Here is a 17,418-nt window from a genome sequence, read left to right on the forward strand (position 1 = left end):
ACATGTGAAGCATGTCTTAGATTTCTTTGTGAAATGAATCTCAAGGATGCATACACAGAGATTGTAACTTTCAAAACATTGCTCTACAGCACATTACAAAGATAGGAACAGACATTCAGAGTTAAGATTCCTGTTTCAGCCCTCGCATGACATCAACCCCATTATTTTTCAAAACAAATCACTAGTTCGCCTTTGGGGGGTTTTGTGGGTTTTTTTTTTTTTGTTGTTGTTTTTTTGTTTTTTTGTTTTTTTTAATTTGGTTTGGTTTTGGGGGTTTTGTTTGTTTATTTAGAAGTCTGTTTTCCATATGTTAAAAAGCATTTTTTTAAAAAGAAGAGAGGAACTTAGTCTTCAATTTTATATGATGCATGCTCATTTTGCAGCAGGAAGACATTAACCCTACGGATAACTCTGGATGCATTACCCTGAGCATTGAAAAGATGTATGGTTACTATTTTGGTACATGCTTGAATTCCTAATCCGTCTGCAAGGTCCTGCACAACTTTTTTTGTCCTACAAAAATGGCTGTTATACTGGCTAAAACCATTCCAGTGTTCCCTCAAACCCCATTTTGGGGTTACAGCTCTATTTCCACTGCCATTTACAGTCTTGTGATGCCAAGTGAAGCTGCAGGCCCTTGCTTGGTTAGAAACCCCTGTCTAGGACAAGGCAAACTGTACAACAAAAGTTTGGATTTGGCTCCCCTAACTGCTGGGGGTAAGAAGCTGCAATCTTAAGCCTTTTAAGAAAGCCCTAGTTATTCTTCCATCTTGTGGATCTAGTCACTGCAGGCTTTTGATTCAGTTCAAAACCACCTGTGCCAAAATACTGTAAACTATATTTAGCATTATATGCCTTCCCCCCCCCCCCCCCCAAAAAAAATGGTGCCTTCTATTTATGCCCGTGAGCCCAGTCAGCCTAAAGTTGATCTAACTTACACCTTTTTTTTTTTTTTCTTTTAATTATGTGAGCCATTTACTGTGAAAAGAAGCCTGGGGTGTGGAACTTCGCTCTTGGCAGATGTTTTATACTGTTCTCCAAAGTTATAAGCTGTAAGCCAAATTTTGCCATGATTAGGTGTGTGAATAATGTGACTTGTGCCTAGTTCCAAACAAACAATAAGACTGCTATGCAACATTTCTCCTACAACCTGATCTTTGCCTTTGTTAGGTGAGAAATTGCTGCCAGGTTGTGAAGACAATTAGTCTTTTCCTTTTTCGATCCAAGACTTATTTTAAAATTTAACTGTCCTACAGCTGGTTTAACAAGCTTCTTCCAGAATGTCAACATTAATGTTGGCCATGATCATTATTTTTGATTATGATGCACAAAAAATCCCTTTGGGGAAAAAAGAAAGCTAATATTCATTCAACACATTAGGTTTGGGTGCTGAATTGAGGTGTGCTAAGAAATCTGCAAAAACTATTTTGCTGTTCATATAGAAATAAAACTTCACCTGGTTCTTGCCCTTCAAGAATTTTTTTTTCCCCCAAGAGAAACAATGTCAGTGAGCTGTTTAATCATACTTTTAGGTTTTGAATCAGGGTTTACACATTCTATCATCTTAGTCAAAGAAATCTTTATTGCTTTTCACCTTTTTCAAAGGTAGTGAAATCTTCCTGCCATCAGAATTCCTTATGACTGTGGCAAACTTTGGAACGCAAACCTGCAGTGTGCAATAATGACATGCTTTTTTAATAAATAAATACTTCATATTTGTAAAATCTATTGTGCCTTTCTTGCATCTTTAAGTAGGGGATTAAAAACGATGGAGATGGTTCAGAAAGAAAATCTATTATTAATTCAGTGGAAGTAGTTAGATGTTCATCTCCTGCGCAGCTCTTAAAATATTTAGTTCTTTAATGATAGTAATATGTTCATTATAATGAATTACATTCTAAGAGAATCTTTTTCCAACAAGGATTTTGCTTCATTGGAAATATTTGAGACTCCATTAAAAATTAACCACATCAATTATTTCATTAAAGCAAAGTCTCAATTTTTTCATTCAGGTAGTGTTTTAAACTGCCACAATGTGGTTTTATTTGTATTTATTTATTTCAGTGCATAAGAAGAAAATGTGCATATTAGGATTTTTCAACATGAACATATATATTATTAATTTTAAACAACTACAAGAGCCCCTCCTAGCTGCATATTTCATAGTTTTTAATTCCTAAATTCACAAATCAATTTTAAGACATGAATTTCTGTTAAAGTACTACTAGAATTGCTACTAGTGCTGGCTGTTGTTAGTAATATTTTGGACTGCAACAGTCTCCTGGGGCTTCTAATATTCTACAGCTATAAATTAATAGGGAGAATGATATTGCCTAGCACATAAAAAAAAAAAAAGCTTTATCAGATAATACCTAGAAAAAGGGAAGAGAATAGGCTGGAAGGCATCATGCAAGTAATGTGGTAAGGGCAGCCACTGGCACATAGCTTTCTAGCTTCATTTTCTTATTTGCGACCCACTCCTTTTACTTTTTCCTTTTTCTTCCCATGCCTCCTTGGTTCTGGCTTTTAATTTATGGAGTTCTACACTTACCAAGTCTTCACAGCTATGGGCATTTGGGTGAAGAAAAATGAGCTCAGATAAAAATCCTCAGAGGCATTATTGAGGACTGGAGGAGCCTGCATATGAGGCAGTAAAGAGTCTGGCTTTTGGGGAGAGCCTATTCACTGCCCTCAGTGTCCTTAGGAGTACCCCTTGGGTCTTGTGAATGGCAGACAAGAAATGTGGCTGTGTCAGCTTTGCTAGCTCACTGCTATTCAAAAGAGATTAGAAACAAGGTTAAAGTGGAGTATGGCACCTGCACAACTGGCTTACTAGCTCTAGCATCGTCCAAAAAAAGGACATTGCTTGTCATTTACGTTTATTTTTGCTAAAGCTAGGACTGTTTTCAGTGGAGAAGCGTGCTTCCCTCTCCCACCACCCACCAGGTCTGACTGGCTGATGTCGTGCTGTGCAGGAAGTCTGTGGCAGAGCCTAGAGATGAACCTGCATCTGAGCATCTTAACCACAAGCACATCCTTCCTCTTTACTTGCCCTCCAGCTTTAAACAGCATTAATATGGGTTTTTTCTAATGTTAATGCATTTGTTAAAAAAACTGTGGATTTGTTAAAAAACCTCTGCCTAGTTTAATAAATAACTCAGATTATACTAGGTGGAAAGATAATCTGAGGTTTTGGGGTTTGTTGTGACTTTGGGCTAGAAATTAAGGGAGCTTGGTTTCCTGCATTCTTTTCATAATTGTTTCATCTTAAATTAATTCATCCAAATCTCCTCTCTATTCTTAAGCATCCCACGCACTGGATTCCATCCTCTGGTGTTGGCAACATCCCTGGGTCCACAGTCCCGCCTCTGCAGAATTAGCCCTTGTCTTTGGGACAGTTCGCTCAATTCTGTAGTATAATCTCTACAGCTGTTAGTTTGGAATGCTTATCTGATGTTTCCCATACTCATTTTCATCCTAAACCTCTTACTGAGTAGGCCAGAAAGAAAATCGATGCATGCTGTGCTGTTGCATTGTAGTAAACAGTTCATTGTCAGCTTCAAGAAGTTTCTAGCGTCGTCTTTAAGCAAAGCAGCAGAGCACTGCAGGATGAATCCTGTGTGAAAGGAATCTGGGATGGGTGAATGGTTATAGATCCATCTCAGCTACTTGTTTGTTGGTTTTTTGTTTGTTTGTTTTAAGTTAAAATACAGGATCTTTATTAGAGGATATTTTAATATATCAGAATTTTCTAGATGCAACACAGTAATAATTCAGAGCAGCCAGACTAGGACCTTGGTTGGTTTTTTTTTTCCCCAGAGTTCGTTGGTGTCAGGATGCAATGGATTTAACATGGATTCATAACTACTAAAATGTTACTAATTGTTAAACTGGTTTTGAGCAGCAGTTATTGGAAGAGAAGGGTGGGTTTTCTAAACAAAAGCAGTATTTTGGGATCTTGAACAATTCACAAATTCCAGGTCCAAAAAATAAATTTAGTTAGGAAACTGAGTATTCCAGCCAATTCTGTGCACAGCCTGACAGTAAAAAGAACTTTTGGCCACTGTGAAGAGCTATGAGGGCATATCAGGGTCTGCTATGATGCTCACATTGTAATGCTGTGTTTTCCAATATGTACATTTTGGAGCAGAGCAAAGAACCTCTGAGATTAGTTTCCTTACTGTGTCATAGGAAGAAAATAGGCTTCATGAAAAATACCATCTCCACTATGGTTGTAAGCAATTTCTGACTAGTTAAACTGACAGGGGACATTCCAGTAGGCTGATGTTAGCTGCTTTTTATTCCTACCATAAAGACTTTCAGATTAAGAGCAAATTATTTTGTTCAAAATACATTAGCTCATGGTCATTGAGGGTTGCAGCAGTTGGTTGTTCTGCAATGCTTTCTTTGTAAAGAAAAGCTGTTCTTCCCTACTATTGATTAAAGGCAGGGGGCAGGGAGAGAGGCTGTTCATTGCTCTTAATGGGCCAATTTTTTAAAGGCTCTGGTTGCAGAAGCTACTATTACTTCTAGTTTACTTGACCAAATACCCTGAAGGAACTGCTCTTTTGTTTGTTGGCTTGCTGGGGTTTTTTAAGTAAACTTCCAGTCATTGCCCTTTGAAAACAGAGCCTGTTTGAGAGGTCTTGGTACTGAATCCTGTGGTTACTCTATCTGGCTTTCCTTAATGCTGTTGCAAATCACTTCATGGGAGAGTTAAAGATGAAGCTAATCAACTAATGCTCCAACATCAAGAATATTTAATTACGTATTTAAAAGGCAGTGGTTTTCTCTTGCATTTGCCCCTTCCAAGCAGCATTTCATAAATCATGTTCACTCAATGCTTTCAAATAATTATTTGGTATTAGGCACTTTTAAACATTCACAGCAGCTATGTAAAATGTAATCCAGTCTGACTTCATGTATAAGATCTGATGCTTTACTATGAGGTATAGACTGTGTTTCAACTTCACTTATTGCCAGTCACTTTGACAAATGACATCTTGGAAGAAGCTCAGTGCAAATCAAGGTTTGATGCAAATCAAGTATTGAGTTGGAGATTTTGTCTTGGCTACATTTGCTGCATGTCCAGTAAACGACTACCTTCTAGGCCATTTACAGGAGGAATAAACTAAGAAAAGGGCTCTGTGGTTGCAGCACGGGGAGCTGTGTGTAATGGAAGTGCCTCTGCTTTCCCCAGAGAGGTGGCTTGGCAGTACCCTGTCCAGCTCAGGAGAGCTCCAGAGGTGCCACACGGGGCCAGCAGCTTTACTGCGCTCCTCTTTGTGATCCTGCTCTCACAGGAGTTTTGGTTTATTTTAGGCCAAAGAGCTGCCGACATTCAAAGACAATGATTTTATCAACGATGGCCAGAAGATTCATATTGATGAGAATAACAAAAAGATGTTCCTTGAGAAACTCAAAAAGGATGTTGAGGTAAGAATCTGCCTATTCAGTTATACATAATTAAAATGTGTGGCAGATTACAGATATCCCAGGAAATCATCCCTGTATTTCATTAATGAAAACTCTTGTTTATAAGACTTTAAGCACTGACTGGTTTAAATGAAACACAATTTAAACTTTCAGGAGTTGATCACTGCTTTTGCTGATGTGGTAAATGGCTTGCTGCCATAGCTGGTTGCCATTGTTCCTGCCTTGATGATGTGATGTTAAAATGATGGTGCTACTTAGTACTTAGGTTCTTTACAAGCCTAGTACTGCCAAATGCCCCCAAGAAAGAGGTGAGTATTGTTAGTTGTGTTTTACAGGTGGAGGTGCTCCAGAACTGAGGCCGTATACGGACTGTAGTCCATGACAGAAGATGTAGCATCCCCACTCACAGCCATACATATTCTATTTGTTTCATATTACTAATCCAGTTTTAAATCATCCTTCGTATTGTAAGAGCAGAGTGCGTCAGTAATTTGTGTATAGCAGTTGGAATCATTATTTTAATATAGTCTTTCATAAATATAAATTTGTAATTGGCTGAATATAGTCAATACTTAATAAAAAAGTTTTAATATGTGAATTTAATGTAATATTTTCTTATAACTTATTTAGTTCTTATAACTTATTTAGCAAATGAAAATAAATATAGGGCTAACTAGTTCACACAGCTTGACTGAAGTTTCCATCATTGAAAATACTGTCACTGAACAAAATATTTTGCAGCCCTTATACCCAAAGCCTAAAATCTGGGGTGTTTTGGAAGAGACCTGATAGCAAAATGTGTCTGTGATTTGATGAGCCTTTTCAGCTATCAATATCAAAATGGTTCTGTGAATTTACTTGCGTGGTTCTTCAGATCTACATCTCATTAGTTGCACAAAAAAAGTACTGTAACTCTAACCAATAATTTGCTTTTAAGAAAGTAATTTCCCATGATAGTAACAATGAGAAATGTATGGTGATGAAAATTATTAAAACATAAATATTTGTGAAATATTAGTGTGTGTTTATTTTATATTTAAAATACTGTGCTGGAAAAGTGCTCTACTGATGTCACAGCTCTAGAGGCAAGTTCATTTGGATTTAAGTTTTGTGCTCTTTTAATATGTACTCCTGTTGCTGAATAATGCTTTTATGGTAAGCAGGTTGCAGACAATATTCTAAGTATGTGCGAGGCATGTGGAAGATATTACCCCAGAAAGTGTGTCTAGTCTTTATCATTTACTGGGTTGTGAATATAATGTCAGATTCCAGATCACGTCTTGAGAGGCTATTTTTTTATGGGCTTGAAATTTATATAGAGCATTGTTAAATATCCATGTAAACCACTATTGTGAAGGGATCTGGCACCTGATTTTAACAATGGCAAGCTGTTCTTTAACCTTGTGTTTCTTTTATTGCTGCTTCTGCCCTTGTTAGATGACTGATAGTATACACTTTGTACCCAATGTTTAAACACATTTCACTACAACGAAATGCACTACAATGAAATGCACAACACTTAGCATGTGATTATCTTACCACACAGTATTTATGGTTAAACATATTATGCAGTAGTATTCTAAATTATATGACTTTATATGCATTCTTGTTTGTCATGAAGTTTGTTTCTGTATTTCTCTCATAATTGAGTCTTACTTCTCCTTCCTTGTGTTCAAACAAACAAATATCTATTACTGTTGTTTTGGTGTCCACGTCAATTTTCCTGCCTCCTGATTCCACTGAAAATGTCCTGAGAAAAAGCATATTAAGTGTACTTTTTCCATTTTTAATCAAATGATCTTTTCTTTGTGCTGATCTAAGTCTTTTTTTCTGTCAACAGCAGCACACTTTTTTCCCAAGAGCCATTCTGTTTTAATTTGCAGTTCACTCTTTTTCCCAAGAGTCTGTTCTCTTCAGTGCTTTTTTTTGTATGATTATGGGTAGATTTTTCTCCTGTCTCTCTCAGTGTTTATCAAGTACCTAATGATATGCCTGGAGTCCTTCCACTCCGTCGCCTTTGTCATCTGTTCTTCTTGTGTATCATTATACATCATCTCTTCAAACTTGGATCTCTTCTAGTCTTGTGAAGAGTCTTCTGATTTATTATATTGAAATTATTAGAAACCAATTTCTTCTTTCTTCTTAAAACCTCTTCTCAATCTCACAGTATTTCTTCTTGCACTGAACTTTATAGTCACTTTGTTATCTCTGATTCCTTTTCTCAGAATCAGGATTTTGGCAAACTCTGGTTTTTCATTTCTTAGTATTTTATGATGATCTCTTTCATCACCACCACTATTCCAAAGTCTAGCTTAAATCCTTTCTCTGGTCTGCTCTAACTTTCTTTTTATATCCATTTAGAGTTTCTCAAAACTGAAACAGTTTGTATTTTCAGCCTCTTTTTCTGTATACCATAAGTAAGGGCTCCACAAGTTTAAACTAGCCGTATTGCTTTTAGGCTGCAGCACAGCTTTGCCCTTCCTACCTCTCACCCCCTTGAACAGTTTACCTGTCTTCATGCTTTTATACCTTCCTTATTTCCATCCTTCTTTCTTAGCTTTCTGCCTTATCTTGTTCCCATCAACTAAAGTAACACTTTTCTCTATACATAAAGTGTATTCATCTTTCAGTTTTCTAAGAACTCCTATCCTTAATCTTGATTCAAAACCACCCTTTCATTCATATTAATGTTTTGCTTACATGATTTAAATTGTGAGCCTTAAATTGTAAGTGAAGACAATATAGCATCATTTCACATCTTCATGGTGTAAAACTTCACTACTTTCTACTGCAAGAATATTTAAACACTCTTTCACAATTCTTTAATAAGGCTTAAAAGGAAGTGAGGGGGCATATTTAGCACCAGCTTGTAGCACGCCGCACACCTGATGGCACAGAGGCTGATCTGGAAGTTGTGTGGTGACAGGATAGCCCTAAGGTAAACATGAGACAGGTATGACAGTCATCGGTTCGCCTGGTCCTCGCTACAGGAAAAGTTATTTTTCCCTGAAGATTTTGAGGGAGTGGGGTTTTAGAATATAAGTCGCAAGTGACCTGTGTGCTGTTACTGTATCTTAATAAATTCAAGTATCTCTCTTATAGCTTTATCACTTAATCCTCCCTTTTAATCTTCCTTAAAAGTGCCTGGTTTTTCTGAACTCATGACATCTTTGTGTAACTTCTCCTGTTCAGAAGTGGAGCTTATATTTTCCAGTGATATTGATAAATTGTTTATTATCACTTTCTAGTTCCTTGCTCAGTTAAAACTCATGGACTACAGCTTGCTGGTTGGAATTCATGATGTTGAAAGAGCTGAACAGGAAGAAGTAGAGTGTGAAGAGAATGATGGAGAAGAGGAAGGTGAAAGCGATGGGACCCACCCCATTGGAACCCCTCCAGACAGTCCAGGAAACACGCTGAACAGCTCATTGCCCTTGGCTCCAGGAGAGTTTGATCCAGCTATTGATGTTTATGGAATAAAATCCCATGAAAGTAAGCAGTAAAAAGTATTTTTATGTTAAGATGTTTTGATTCTTGCACCAGAATCCTAAGGTCTTCATGACCACGTAAAGGCAAAGTTAAACTGCAAAATACAAATTCACTCTACAGAAGAGGAAATGTGTTGCTCTTTGGGGCAGCAGAAAGCAGAAGATACCTGTGATGCTCAGCATTGTTATGAATATATTTCTTAAATACTGTGATGTGTGGGGATGCAGTCAAATAATTCACCTACTACACTATCAAATTGTATACTGGCTTAGCTATTCACATACAGCATTTCTCAGTTAATTCATGGGTTTTTTTCATCGCTTCAAGGAAATCTACTATCCATAACTGTTCTTTTCCTAGCAGATAACAGTGTTAAAAACAGTCTAGAAAGAATTAGAAAAGCAGCATTCCAAGTTATATTTTACTTTTTTTGGTTGCTTTTTGAAATTTTCTGTTCTCATGCCAAATTTATATGTTCCAGCTAAAAAACTCATCATAAGAAGCCTGAAAGTAGATTTGGTGTTAGTGTGTAAAATTAAGTATAACTACTTGTGGCTGTTCAAGATAGGAAAGTTCTCTTCCTCCCCCCCCCATTAGCATTTACGTAGATAAATATATGTTTTTATTCATAAAAAATATATGATCATGTTTGTTGACACAAAAGCATTACTTTTCATATAAAACTTCATGGTTTATCCACAAAGGAAGATGAAATCCACATTAAGTGAACAATAATTCCTATTACTGTCAGCTGGTGTTCTATTTTACACTCATTTGGGGAGTTTTGCATTGTGAGTGCAGTTAAAGTCAAGTAAGGACAGCTTTAGCCTGTGGTCTTTACAGATCTGTGATTCTGACTGACATTAACCTGTTTTAGCTGCTGATTGAGCCTTCTAGTTGCCTTCGTTAGAAGGACTCATGATTAACGTCTCAAAAGTCATTCTTACTGCCATGTATTTGCTATTTGCAGATGCACCTAGGAAGGAAGTATACTTTATGGCCATTATTGACATTCTTACTCATTATGATGCAAAAAAGAAAGCTGCCCATGCTGCAAAAACGGTAAAGCATGGGGTAAGTATCTGGGTGGTTTTTTCCTCTGATTCCATTTATACTTATGCATTTTTGCTGGTTAGTGCACTGATATAGCACAGTTCAGGAAATCTAGTTTAAAGGGAAATAGGTTTTTTCAATTTTCTTCTAGTTAAATATGTAATACAAAAGTACAGAGTAACTGCTATACATTACATACTGAGAGTGGAACTCCCTTTTCGGCTGTATACATAGCTTTCTTACCCATACAGAACTCTAGTGAGATGCCTTTTTAGGACTTTTTCCTAAATTTGCGAGATACCCCTTATTCTTGCAAACAAAGCTGTTCACCAGACACTTTTATTTGTATACACCCCTGTGAAAGCTGTTGTGAATCTTATGTCAGATGCAGAGCCCTAGTGATAGTTTCATTATTTGGAACAGCCTGTTGAAAGTTAGTTCTTCAGCATATAATGTGGCTCACTTTACAAGACTTCTTAAAAAAAGTACAATTTGCAAAATTAAGCATTAAATACTTGGAGACCATTCAGTGAAGGCTTCTGTTTGACTGCCATGAATTTCTTTATTTCGACTGACAATGCTGCGTAGCACCAAAGAACCATGGTGAAGTAGCCTAGTCTTTGAGAACTATGATTTTTATCTACCATTATCACTCCTGTGGTGATTTAAGGCTCAAATTTCGTAAACTTTTAAAAAAGAGCATAGTCGTTCATGATGCTAAAATCCCTTCTTTGTCTATCTAAAGGATCAAGGCACCGGGGGGGGGGTCTGTTAAGCAAACGGCTCAGGGATTTTTAGTTTACAGGAGAGCGCAATGCAGAATGCTCAGCAGTAAACCCTGCACAGACTGATAGAAAGTACTTTTTGTCTCTAAAACAAGGCGCTCATTACTCTCTCTGCTCTCAGAGCAGCTGAAAGTTGATGCAGACCATACACAGCCATTATCTGGCAATTATTAATGAACTTTGAATGTGGCAGACTTTAAAAACTCACAGTGCTGGCTAGAAATATGTTGTGAATAACCATTATGATTATTAAAGCTGACTGTGATTAGAACTTGTTACAGAACGTTAGTTTCATACAACCGTTTTGTTTATTTCACTGTCTCCATCCTAAGGTGTCTGACACTGAAGTTTGTTCATTAATTGCATGCATGCAATTTTCTCCTTTTGTAAAACAGGAAAAATATAAATTAAAATGTGGCTAAGGATCTGAAAAACTTGCATAAAAATATGAATGAAATCATGAGTTCATTGAAATAGCAGTTGTACAGTTTATTTAGTGACTCCAGATTTAAATGCATATGTGTTGAGAAAATGTTATTAATTGTTGCCATATATTTCAAACCAGGTTATTTAGTATTCACATAGACATATACATTACACATATGTTGACACACCAGATCCGAGTATAATAATTCAGTCTTCTCTATATGAAAGCACAGACCAGAATCTGTTAATGAATCAGTGGGTAGCATGGTTAAGAATGCAGTAGAAATTACAGAGGAGACTGAAGTACAATGGAAGTGAAGAGAATGCATTTCAGAAATGGAAGATGAGTGTCCTACATTTATGGCGGTGAGTACACTGTACTCATGTGAAGTCTAAAAAGGCATCAGTAAGATTCTGCTTGAGGGCCATTACCATTTTTTTCAGTTTCCAGTATCTGGTTCTAAGACTGCATGTGAAATCCATTGAATAAGTAATGCTGTCGATAACAAAGCATGAAATAAAACACTGGTTCTTCCTTCTTTCCTCTCCCCTCCCAATTCCCTGTATAGGCTGGTGCGGAAATTTCAACAGTTAATCCTGAACAGTATTCAAAGCGCTTCTTGGACTTTATTGCCAACATCTTGACGTAACCTATCATGTTACATAGGACAGACATGAGACCTGGGGACAGCAGCATTGGCTACAAGTGTAGGGAAGAAAAGGAACTCAGAGAAGCGCTCATCTTGCAGAAAGCAACCCCTTTGTTTACATCTGCTGGCAAAGATGACTGAAGTGGGGTGGAGTACTTGCTTTAACAGCTGCCTGATATTCCCAGCATAGTTCTAGCTATTTCTGACTCTTGTGTGTGTGCAAAAAAAGAAAAAAAAATTAAAATAAATTAAATAGAACAGCTTACTCGGAGTGCACTGTGACAGTAATACTCTGATGCTACCAGCTGAAATGGAATAAATGAGCAAAGAGGTGTGGGGTGGGGGTGGGGAAGAGTAAATGCATGTTAAATCTACAATATTGCTATCAAATTGTAAACTGTGGATCAGTTTATTTTTGAACTAAAGAGATACACGACAGTATTCTTCATTATGATAACGATGATAATAATGAAAACCTTACTGCGAATGTTACACTTACACCCTGCACACTGGCACTCCTTAAAAAAGCAGCTGCAACAGCCCTTGGTGCCAGAGGCTTTTCCCATTTGGTTCCTAGCAGTTGGTTTTTTTCCTGGTTTTTTCCTTTCTCTCGTGGTTTTATCTTCTTTGCAGCACATTGCGTCAGGAAGTTCAGCCTCTTGGACATCTGAGGGCTGGTGTCTCTCATCTTACAAAGAGCTAACGTAATTCATGCTATGTGTACATTTTTGCTACAGTAAACTTTTGTTAAGGGGAAACTTTGCTTATTTCACTTTGTTACCTGAAGTTTTCATTTGTTTTATATTCTTGCAATATAGGAACTGATAATGTTATAAATGGGGAAAAAGTTTATCTGAAGAAGCGCATAGTTTTGGGCAATAGTAGCTTCATCTTTCACCAATCCTGAAAGATGTGCACATCAATAGAAATTCCATTCCTTTGTAATTTACTGGGAATTTGAAGTTTAAATGCTTATGTTGTACTGTTGAAACAGCGGTATTTTATTATAGATTATCCCTCGAAAAATGAACCCTGAATTTTACTGTTTACATTATTAGGAAAGCAGGGATACTTCTGAATTTCAGAGCCGTGTACAATATATGACTTTTGAGTTTACATGTAAAGTTATTTTGCAGTACAAATGAAGTAATGTTTGTCATCTTCCAAGGTGTAATGTGCAGTAGTGTACTAAAGTGAATGTCTCACCTCCGTGATAGACTCTTTTACAATAAAATGAGGAAGGATATTTCAGAGGGATTTTTCCCAAGGTCGTCTTTTAGCATCAAAATGACCTGTCCTACCATTTACACAAGTTTGATTGCATAGTACATTGCCTAAAATTGTGCTGATCATGTTTAACTTGTTTAAAATTTTTAAACAACATTGTATTTCTTTTCTTCTTGTATTTTTCCCTGAAAGACTCCATGCTTGAAAGAGACAACTTTACATATGCTTCAAAGTTTATCTACTTCTACACTGTGCTAAAGCTGTGCCTTTAAAATTTCTTGATTGAAATTGTTAGATTTTGTAGGCAACGTAAGAGAAGTCAAACCCTCCCCATCATGGTTTATAACTCAGATCAGGAGTGCCAGCATGCCTTCTCCATAACTAATGTCAGTGCTGTTAAGCCTGCAACTGTGCATAACGTATGTAGTGGTTTACTTCAGAGGAGCCTATACAATAGCAACCCATTACACTCTCTTCAGCGGCCAAAGGCAATGCTATCCCTGTTGCTGTGTACTAATTTTTTTCTCCTTTCCCCAACCTTTCCTACAGGATTTTTTGTTACGTTTGACTTAGCGATGTCCGCAGCACTGTAATGTATGTGTATACTTTTGTATTGTATGTATTTAAATAAGTTGGTACTGTGGCTTGATATTTTTTTGTCCTCCCCCTCTATACCCCAGCTGTCTACATTCTCACCCAAGTTTTGTTTTTTGAAGCATGCTGTGGCTTCATGAAGTATGAGGCCAGAGGGAGACCCTGAAGTAAAAATGAGGTACACATACTTGGAGTACATATTTAATTGCGGCCAACCAGTGTACATTTTTAGACAATTTTAGACATTTACAGCAAAGCATTCTTTTTGTCTGTGTAGCAGTTCTGTCACTCATTCTTGTTGGTAAACTGTTTATTTGGACAGGGCAAGGAAGACTCATTATTGTGTATGTTAGTGCTTAGATTACACTCCAAACATGAGCAAGGCTTTATAAAATAAAGCACTTTGATGACTCACTAGGTAAACCCTTTGTTCTTGTCTTTCAACTGTGGGTTTGATCACTTACAGATGAATTTTGGGTGCAAAGATGAACGTGTAGCCTATATCGCAAAGGAAGAAATAAGAAGAAACTTAAGACTTTTTTATTAGATTTTACCCTGCTTGTTCCATGCTTTAATTGGCTTGAAACATTTAGCCTTTGGGGCTTGGGGTTTAGGCTGTGCTTTCAGAGCAAATACTGAGGTTTGTAATTTACAATTCTATGGACTAAATCCTAACATTACTACAAAAACAGGAGGATCGTCCACAGTAGTTAACTGATGGAAGGACTGGCAGAACGTTGCTAAAGTGTGTAAGATATTATGCTAAACCAGTTATTTAGAAAGTATTTGGGAATAAGCCTAAATAATTCATGGGGAGGAGGGGAGAACTTCCTGTCCTAGAATTTCAAGGCTTTGATTATCCGGGCTTTCAGGACATGATACAGCCTGTGCCTCACATCATGGGCCAGTAGCAGAAAAGTGTCTTTTTGTCTTTATTCTGACTCACTCTTAATTTTCTTAATACATTTGTCACTGTTCAGTTCCTTTCAATTTGTCGCACAGATGTAGCAAGGCAATATTTTCAGCAGTATTTTTACCTGTAAAATACACGACAGAATTAATGATAAAGTAGACATTCCCCACAGGGAGGACAGTTGAGGAGCTGTTCTATTAAAAAGTAGGTGAAGTGGTAGGGAGGGAAGAGATCCAGCTTCTTAATTACTCACTTAGTGATGTCTCTAGTATTAATCTAAGCCTGCCCTTCACACAGCTGCTCCAGCTGCTTAGGGTTTAGTATGAACGTGGTGCTCAGGGAATGCTGCTCAAGTTAGTTGGACATATAAGCCATGGTGGATAGCAAGCTCCCTGGCTGGTTCTCTGTGCATGCCACTCAAACCATCTACCATGCCCTCAAAACAGGCTGCTGGAGCCTTGCGCTGCTTTTATAATACAGATGCACATAGGTTGTTGGTAAGTAATTTCTCAGCACTCCCAACTTCACAACATAAAATGTAAGCTTGTTATATACAAAACCAGTACAGTGTGCCATATTTAAAAACCTGCTCTAGTTCTCCTGCTCCTACAGGTTCAACAGCTGAAGTGTCAGGCTTTCCTCCCTTTTTTCTTAGGACTTCTGGACATGCTCAGATTTCACTTTCCAGGAAGTATACTACATTTAAGTTTTAAGCCAGCCCTGTCTTTTGAAGCAGTGCTTTAGTGGAGTTACTCCTGCAGTCCCCTGCAACACTATTCTGTAGCTGACACTCTGAGTTGTCTTCATACAGCTACATAGCTAAGATTTACTGGGCCCTGCTTCTACCTGTGAACATCTTATACAGTTTCTCAGCACAGGTGCATCCCTGAGCTGTGTAGCTGGTGATGTTTCCCTCCTGCTGCTTCTACATCAATAAGGCTGATTGCCATTTCTCTTTGTGGAGGTTGCTGCAGGGCACACTGTGTTTGACAAGCAGGCAACAGAAGGACCTTTTCTTTAGTAGAAGTGTATATATGACAATGCATAGAAGAATATCTTTTCTGCTAAGATGTTTTCTCTCCCTCTCACCTGAAGAAAGCCTGAAGGCAGTGATGATATTCAAGGTAGGAGATCCAGCTGGTTTGTTACTGCAAGGACTGAAACAAAAGAAATGTTTGAATTAAAAATTCTTGGAAACAATATTTTTCTGTGTCAACTACATAACCTCAATGTATCATCTGAATTTCCAGCTCCCTCCCTTGTACTTACCTCTTCTTTTCCAATGTAATACTAGTTAGCAAGTCCTTGCATCGAATGGGATCATTGACTTCTGATGGTCTCATACCCCACCTTTATCCACTGTCTGCTTCATATGTGCTGTCCACTTGATTTCTTTCAAAATCTCATATATTTAAAGGGGAAAAGAAAATAAAAATAGAGACCAGTTAAAGGAGAAATATGTTTCATCTCCTCCTTTTTGTGCTGATTTCTCTATAGCAGGTATTGTTTCTGGAAATAAGCATGTCCTTTACAATGCAATGTGTTAGTGAAGGGCAGAGGCTGCACAGGCAGAGCAGTGTGCTGTCTTCAGTCTAATTTGGACAGTGATGCTGCTTTACTCCTGCGTGGGACTGACCAGAGATCTACTTTCATGCTACAACAAGGGAATGTGCGTGAACAAGTGATTGAGGAAGAGCTTGAGAGCAGCATCAAGTGGCAAAGGCAATTTGTGTGAGATTAAAATCATTAATAATAGCCTTATTAAAATTGTTAGAAAACAGGGCTGGAAAGGACTTGAAGAGGTAGTTATAGTCTGTCCTAGAGCAGTTCAACTGTAGATAAACATTAACCCAATTTTGGCCAATCTTTTCTAGGGAGGGTAGTTCCATGACTTCCCTGTACTACCCTTTCCCATGCCTCCCATAGCTATATCGTTAGAAAGAATTTTTCTAACACCTTACCTGACTTTATTACTACAATTTAAGCCCATTAATATTTGTTATATATCCAGTGGACCCTGAGAACAGTTTATTCTCTTTCAGTTGCTGTCAATGTGATCCTGCCTCTGTATGCTGAACAATGTAAATATTAGCTTTGGCACATATTCAATTTAATATGCCCTTTTTTAACAAAATACTCAGAATGGTTTAAGCCAGACAGAATGACCTATTCCTGGTTTTGTCACGCCTAATTTTTTAAAATCATTTGTAGAATGGTGCTTCATGATTGTCAGTTACATTTTATAAATGGATTTACAGATTTCTATTTTGAGAATTTTCTAGCTATCCATTTACCATCTAATAAAACAAATGTAATAATTGCTGCTTGAACAGAATGCAGTTTCAAAATGAGCATACAGCTACTGCTTAGCTGTAGTTGTTGCTATAACTACAATTAAATACTAACTGCTTTTCTCTTTTCCCAAAGAAAACAGTATCATGATCTTAGCTTTCCTAATGATACTCCCTTTTCACAGCTGCTAGTCTCATCTCTGTCAGTGATATGACATAAAATAATTATTTGGTCATAAATATTAACATACAAAAAATACTTAATTGCGAGCTGGCATAAATTCATTCTTACCTAGTGCTCTGAATATTAGCAGGCATTTTAGTTATTGCCCAATATGCTCTGAGTTTATAAAGAGCTCCTACTTTGTTCCCACTTGATCTGATTCATTCATAGTGACTCACTTTATTTAGCAATGTGTATCCTATTGGAATAAATGGCATTTGTGAGAAACCTGTCTTTTGGCGAGGTTTGGCACTTGCATACAAGCCTGGTAAGTGATTCAACTCATTACCTTTCTCCATATCTGCTCTTTCACTCTGCCTCTGCATAGGAA

General features: G+C 37.4%; 1 protein-coding gene across 2 annotated transcripts in view; it reads left to right on the forward strand.

Annotated features, from left to right (window-relative positions):
- PIP4K2A (phosphatidylinositol-5-phosphate 4-kinase type 2 alpha) overlaps positions 1-14,083 on the forward strand; it is a 113,400-nt gene extending 99,317 nt beyond the window's left edge. For both annotated transcript variants that reach the window (XM_030481086.1, XM_030481090.1), the window contains 4 exons: positions 5,323-5,436; positions 8,685-8,928; positions 9,896-9,999; positions 11,759-14,083. In XM_030481086.1, the coding sequence (XP_030336946.1) occupies positions 5,323-5,436; positions 8,685-8,928; positions 9,896-9,999; positions 11,759-11,839 (543 nt within the window). In that variant the 3' untranslated portion in view covers positions 11,840-14,083. The remainder of the gene's footprint in view (positions 1-5,322; positions 5,437-8,684; positions 8,929-9,895; positions 10,000-11,758) is intronic.
- Positions 14,084-17,418: the final 3,335 nt, after the last annotated feature.

Source organism: Strigops habroptila, chromosome 1 (assembly GCF_004027225.2).
Source record: "Strigops habroptila isolate Jane chromosome 1, bStrHab1.2.pri, whole genome shotgun sequence".
NCBI classification, from domain to species: domain Eukaryota; kingdom Metazoa; phylum Chordata; class Aves; order Psittaciformes; family Psittacidae; genus Strigops; species Strigops habroptila.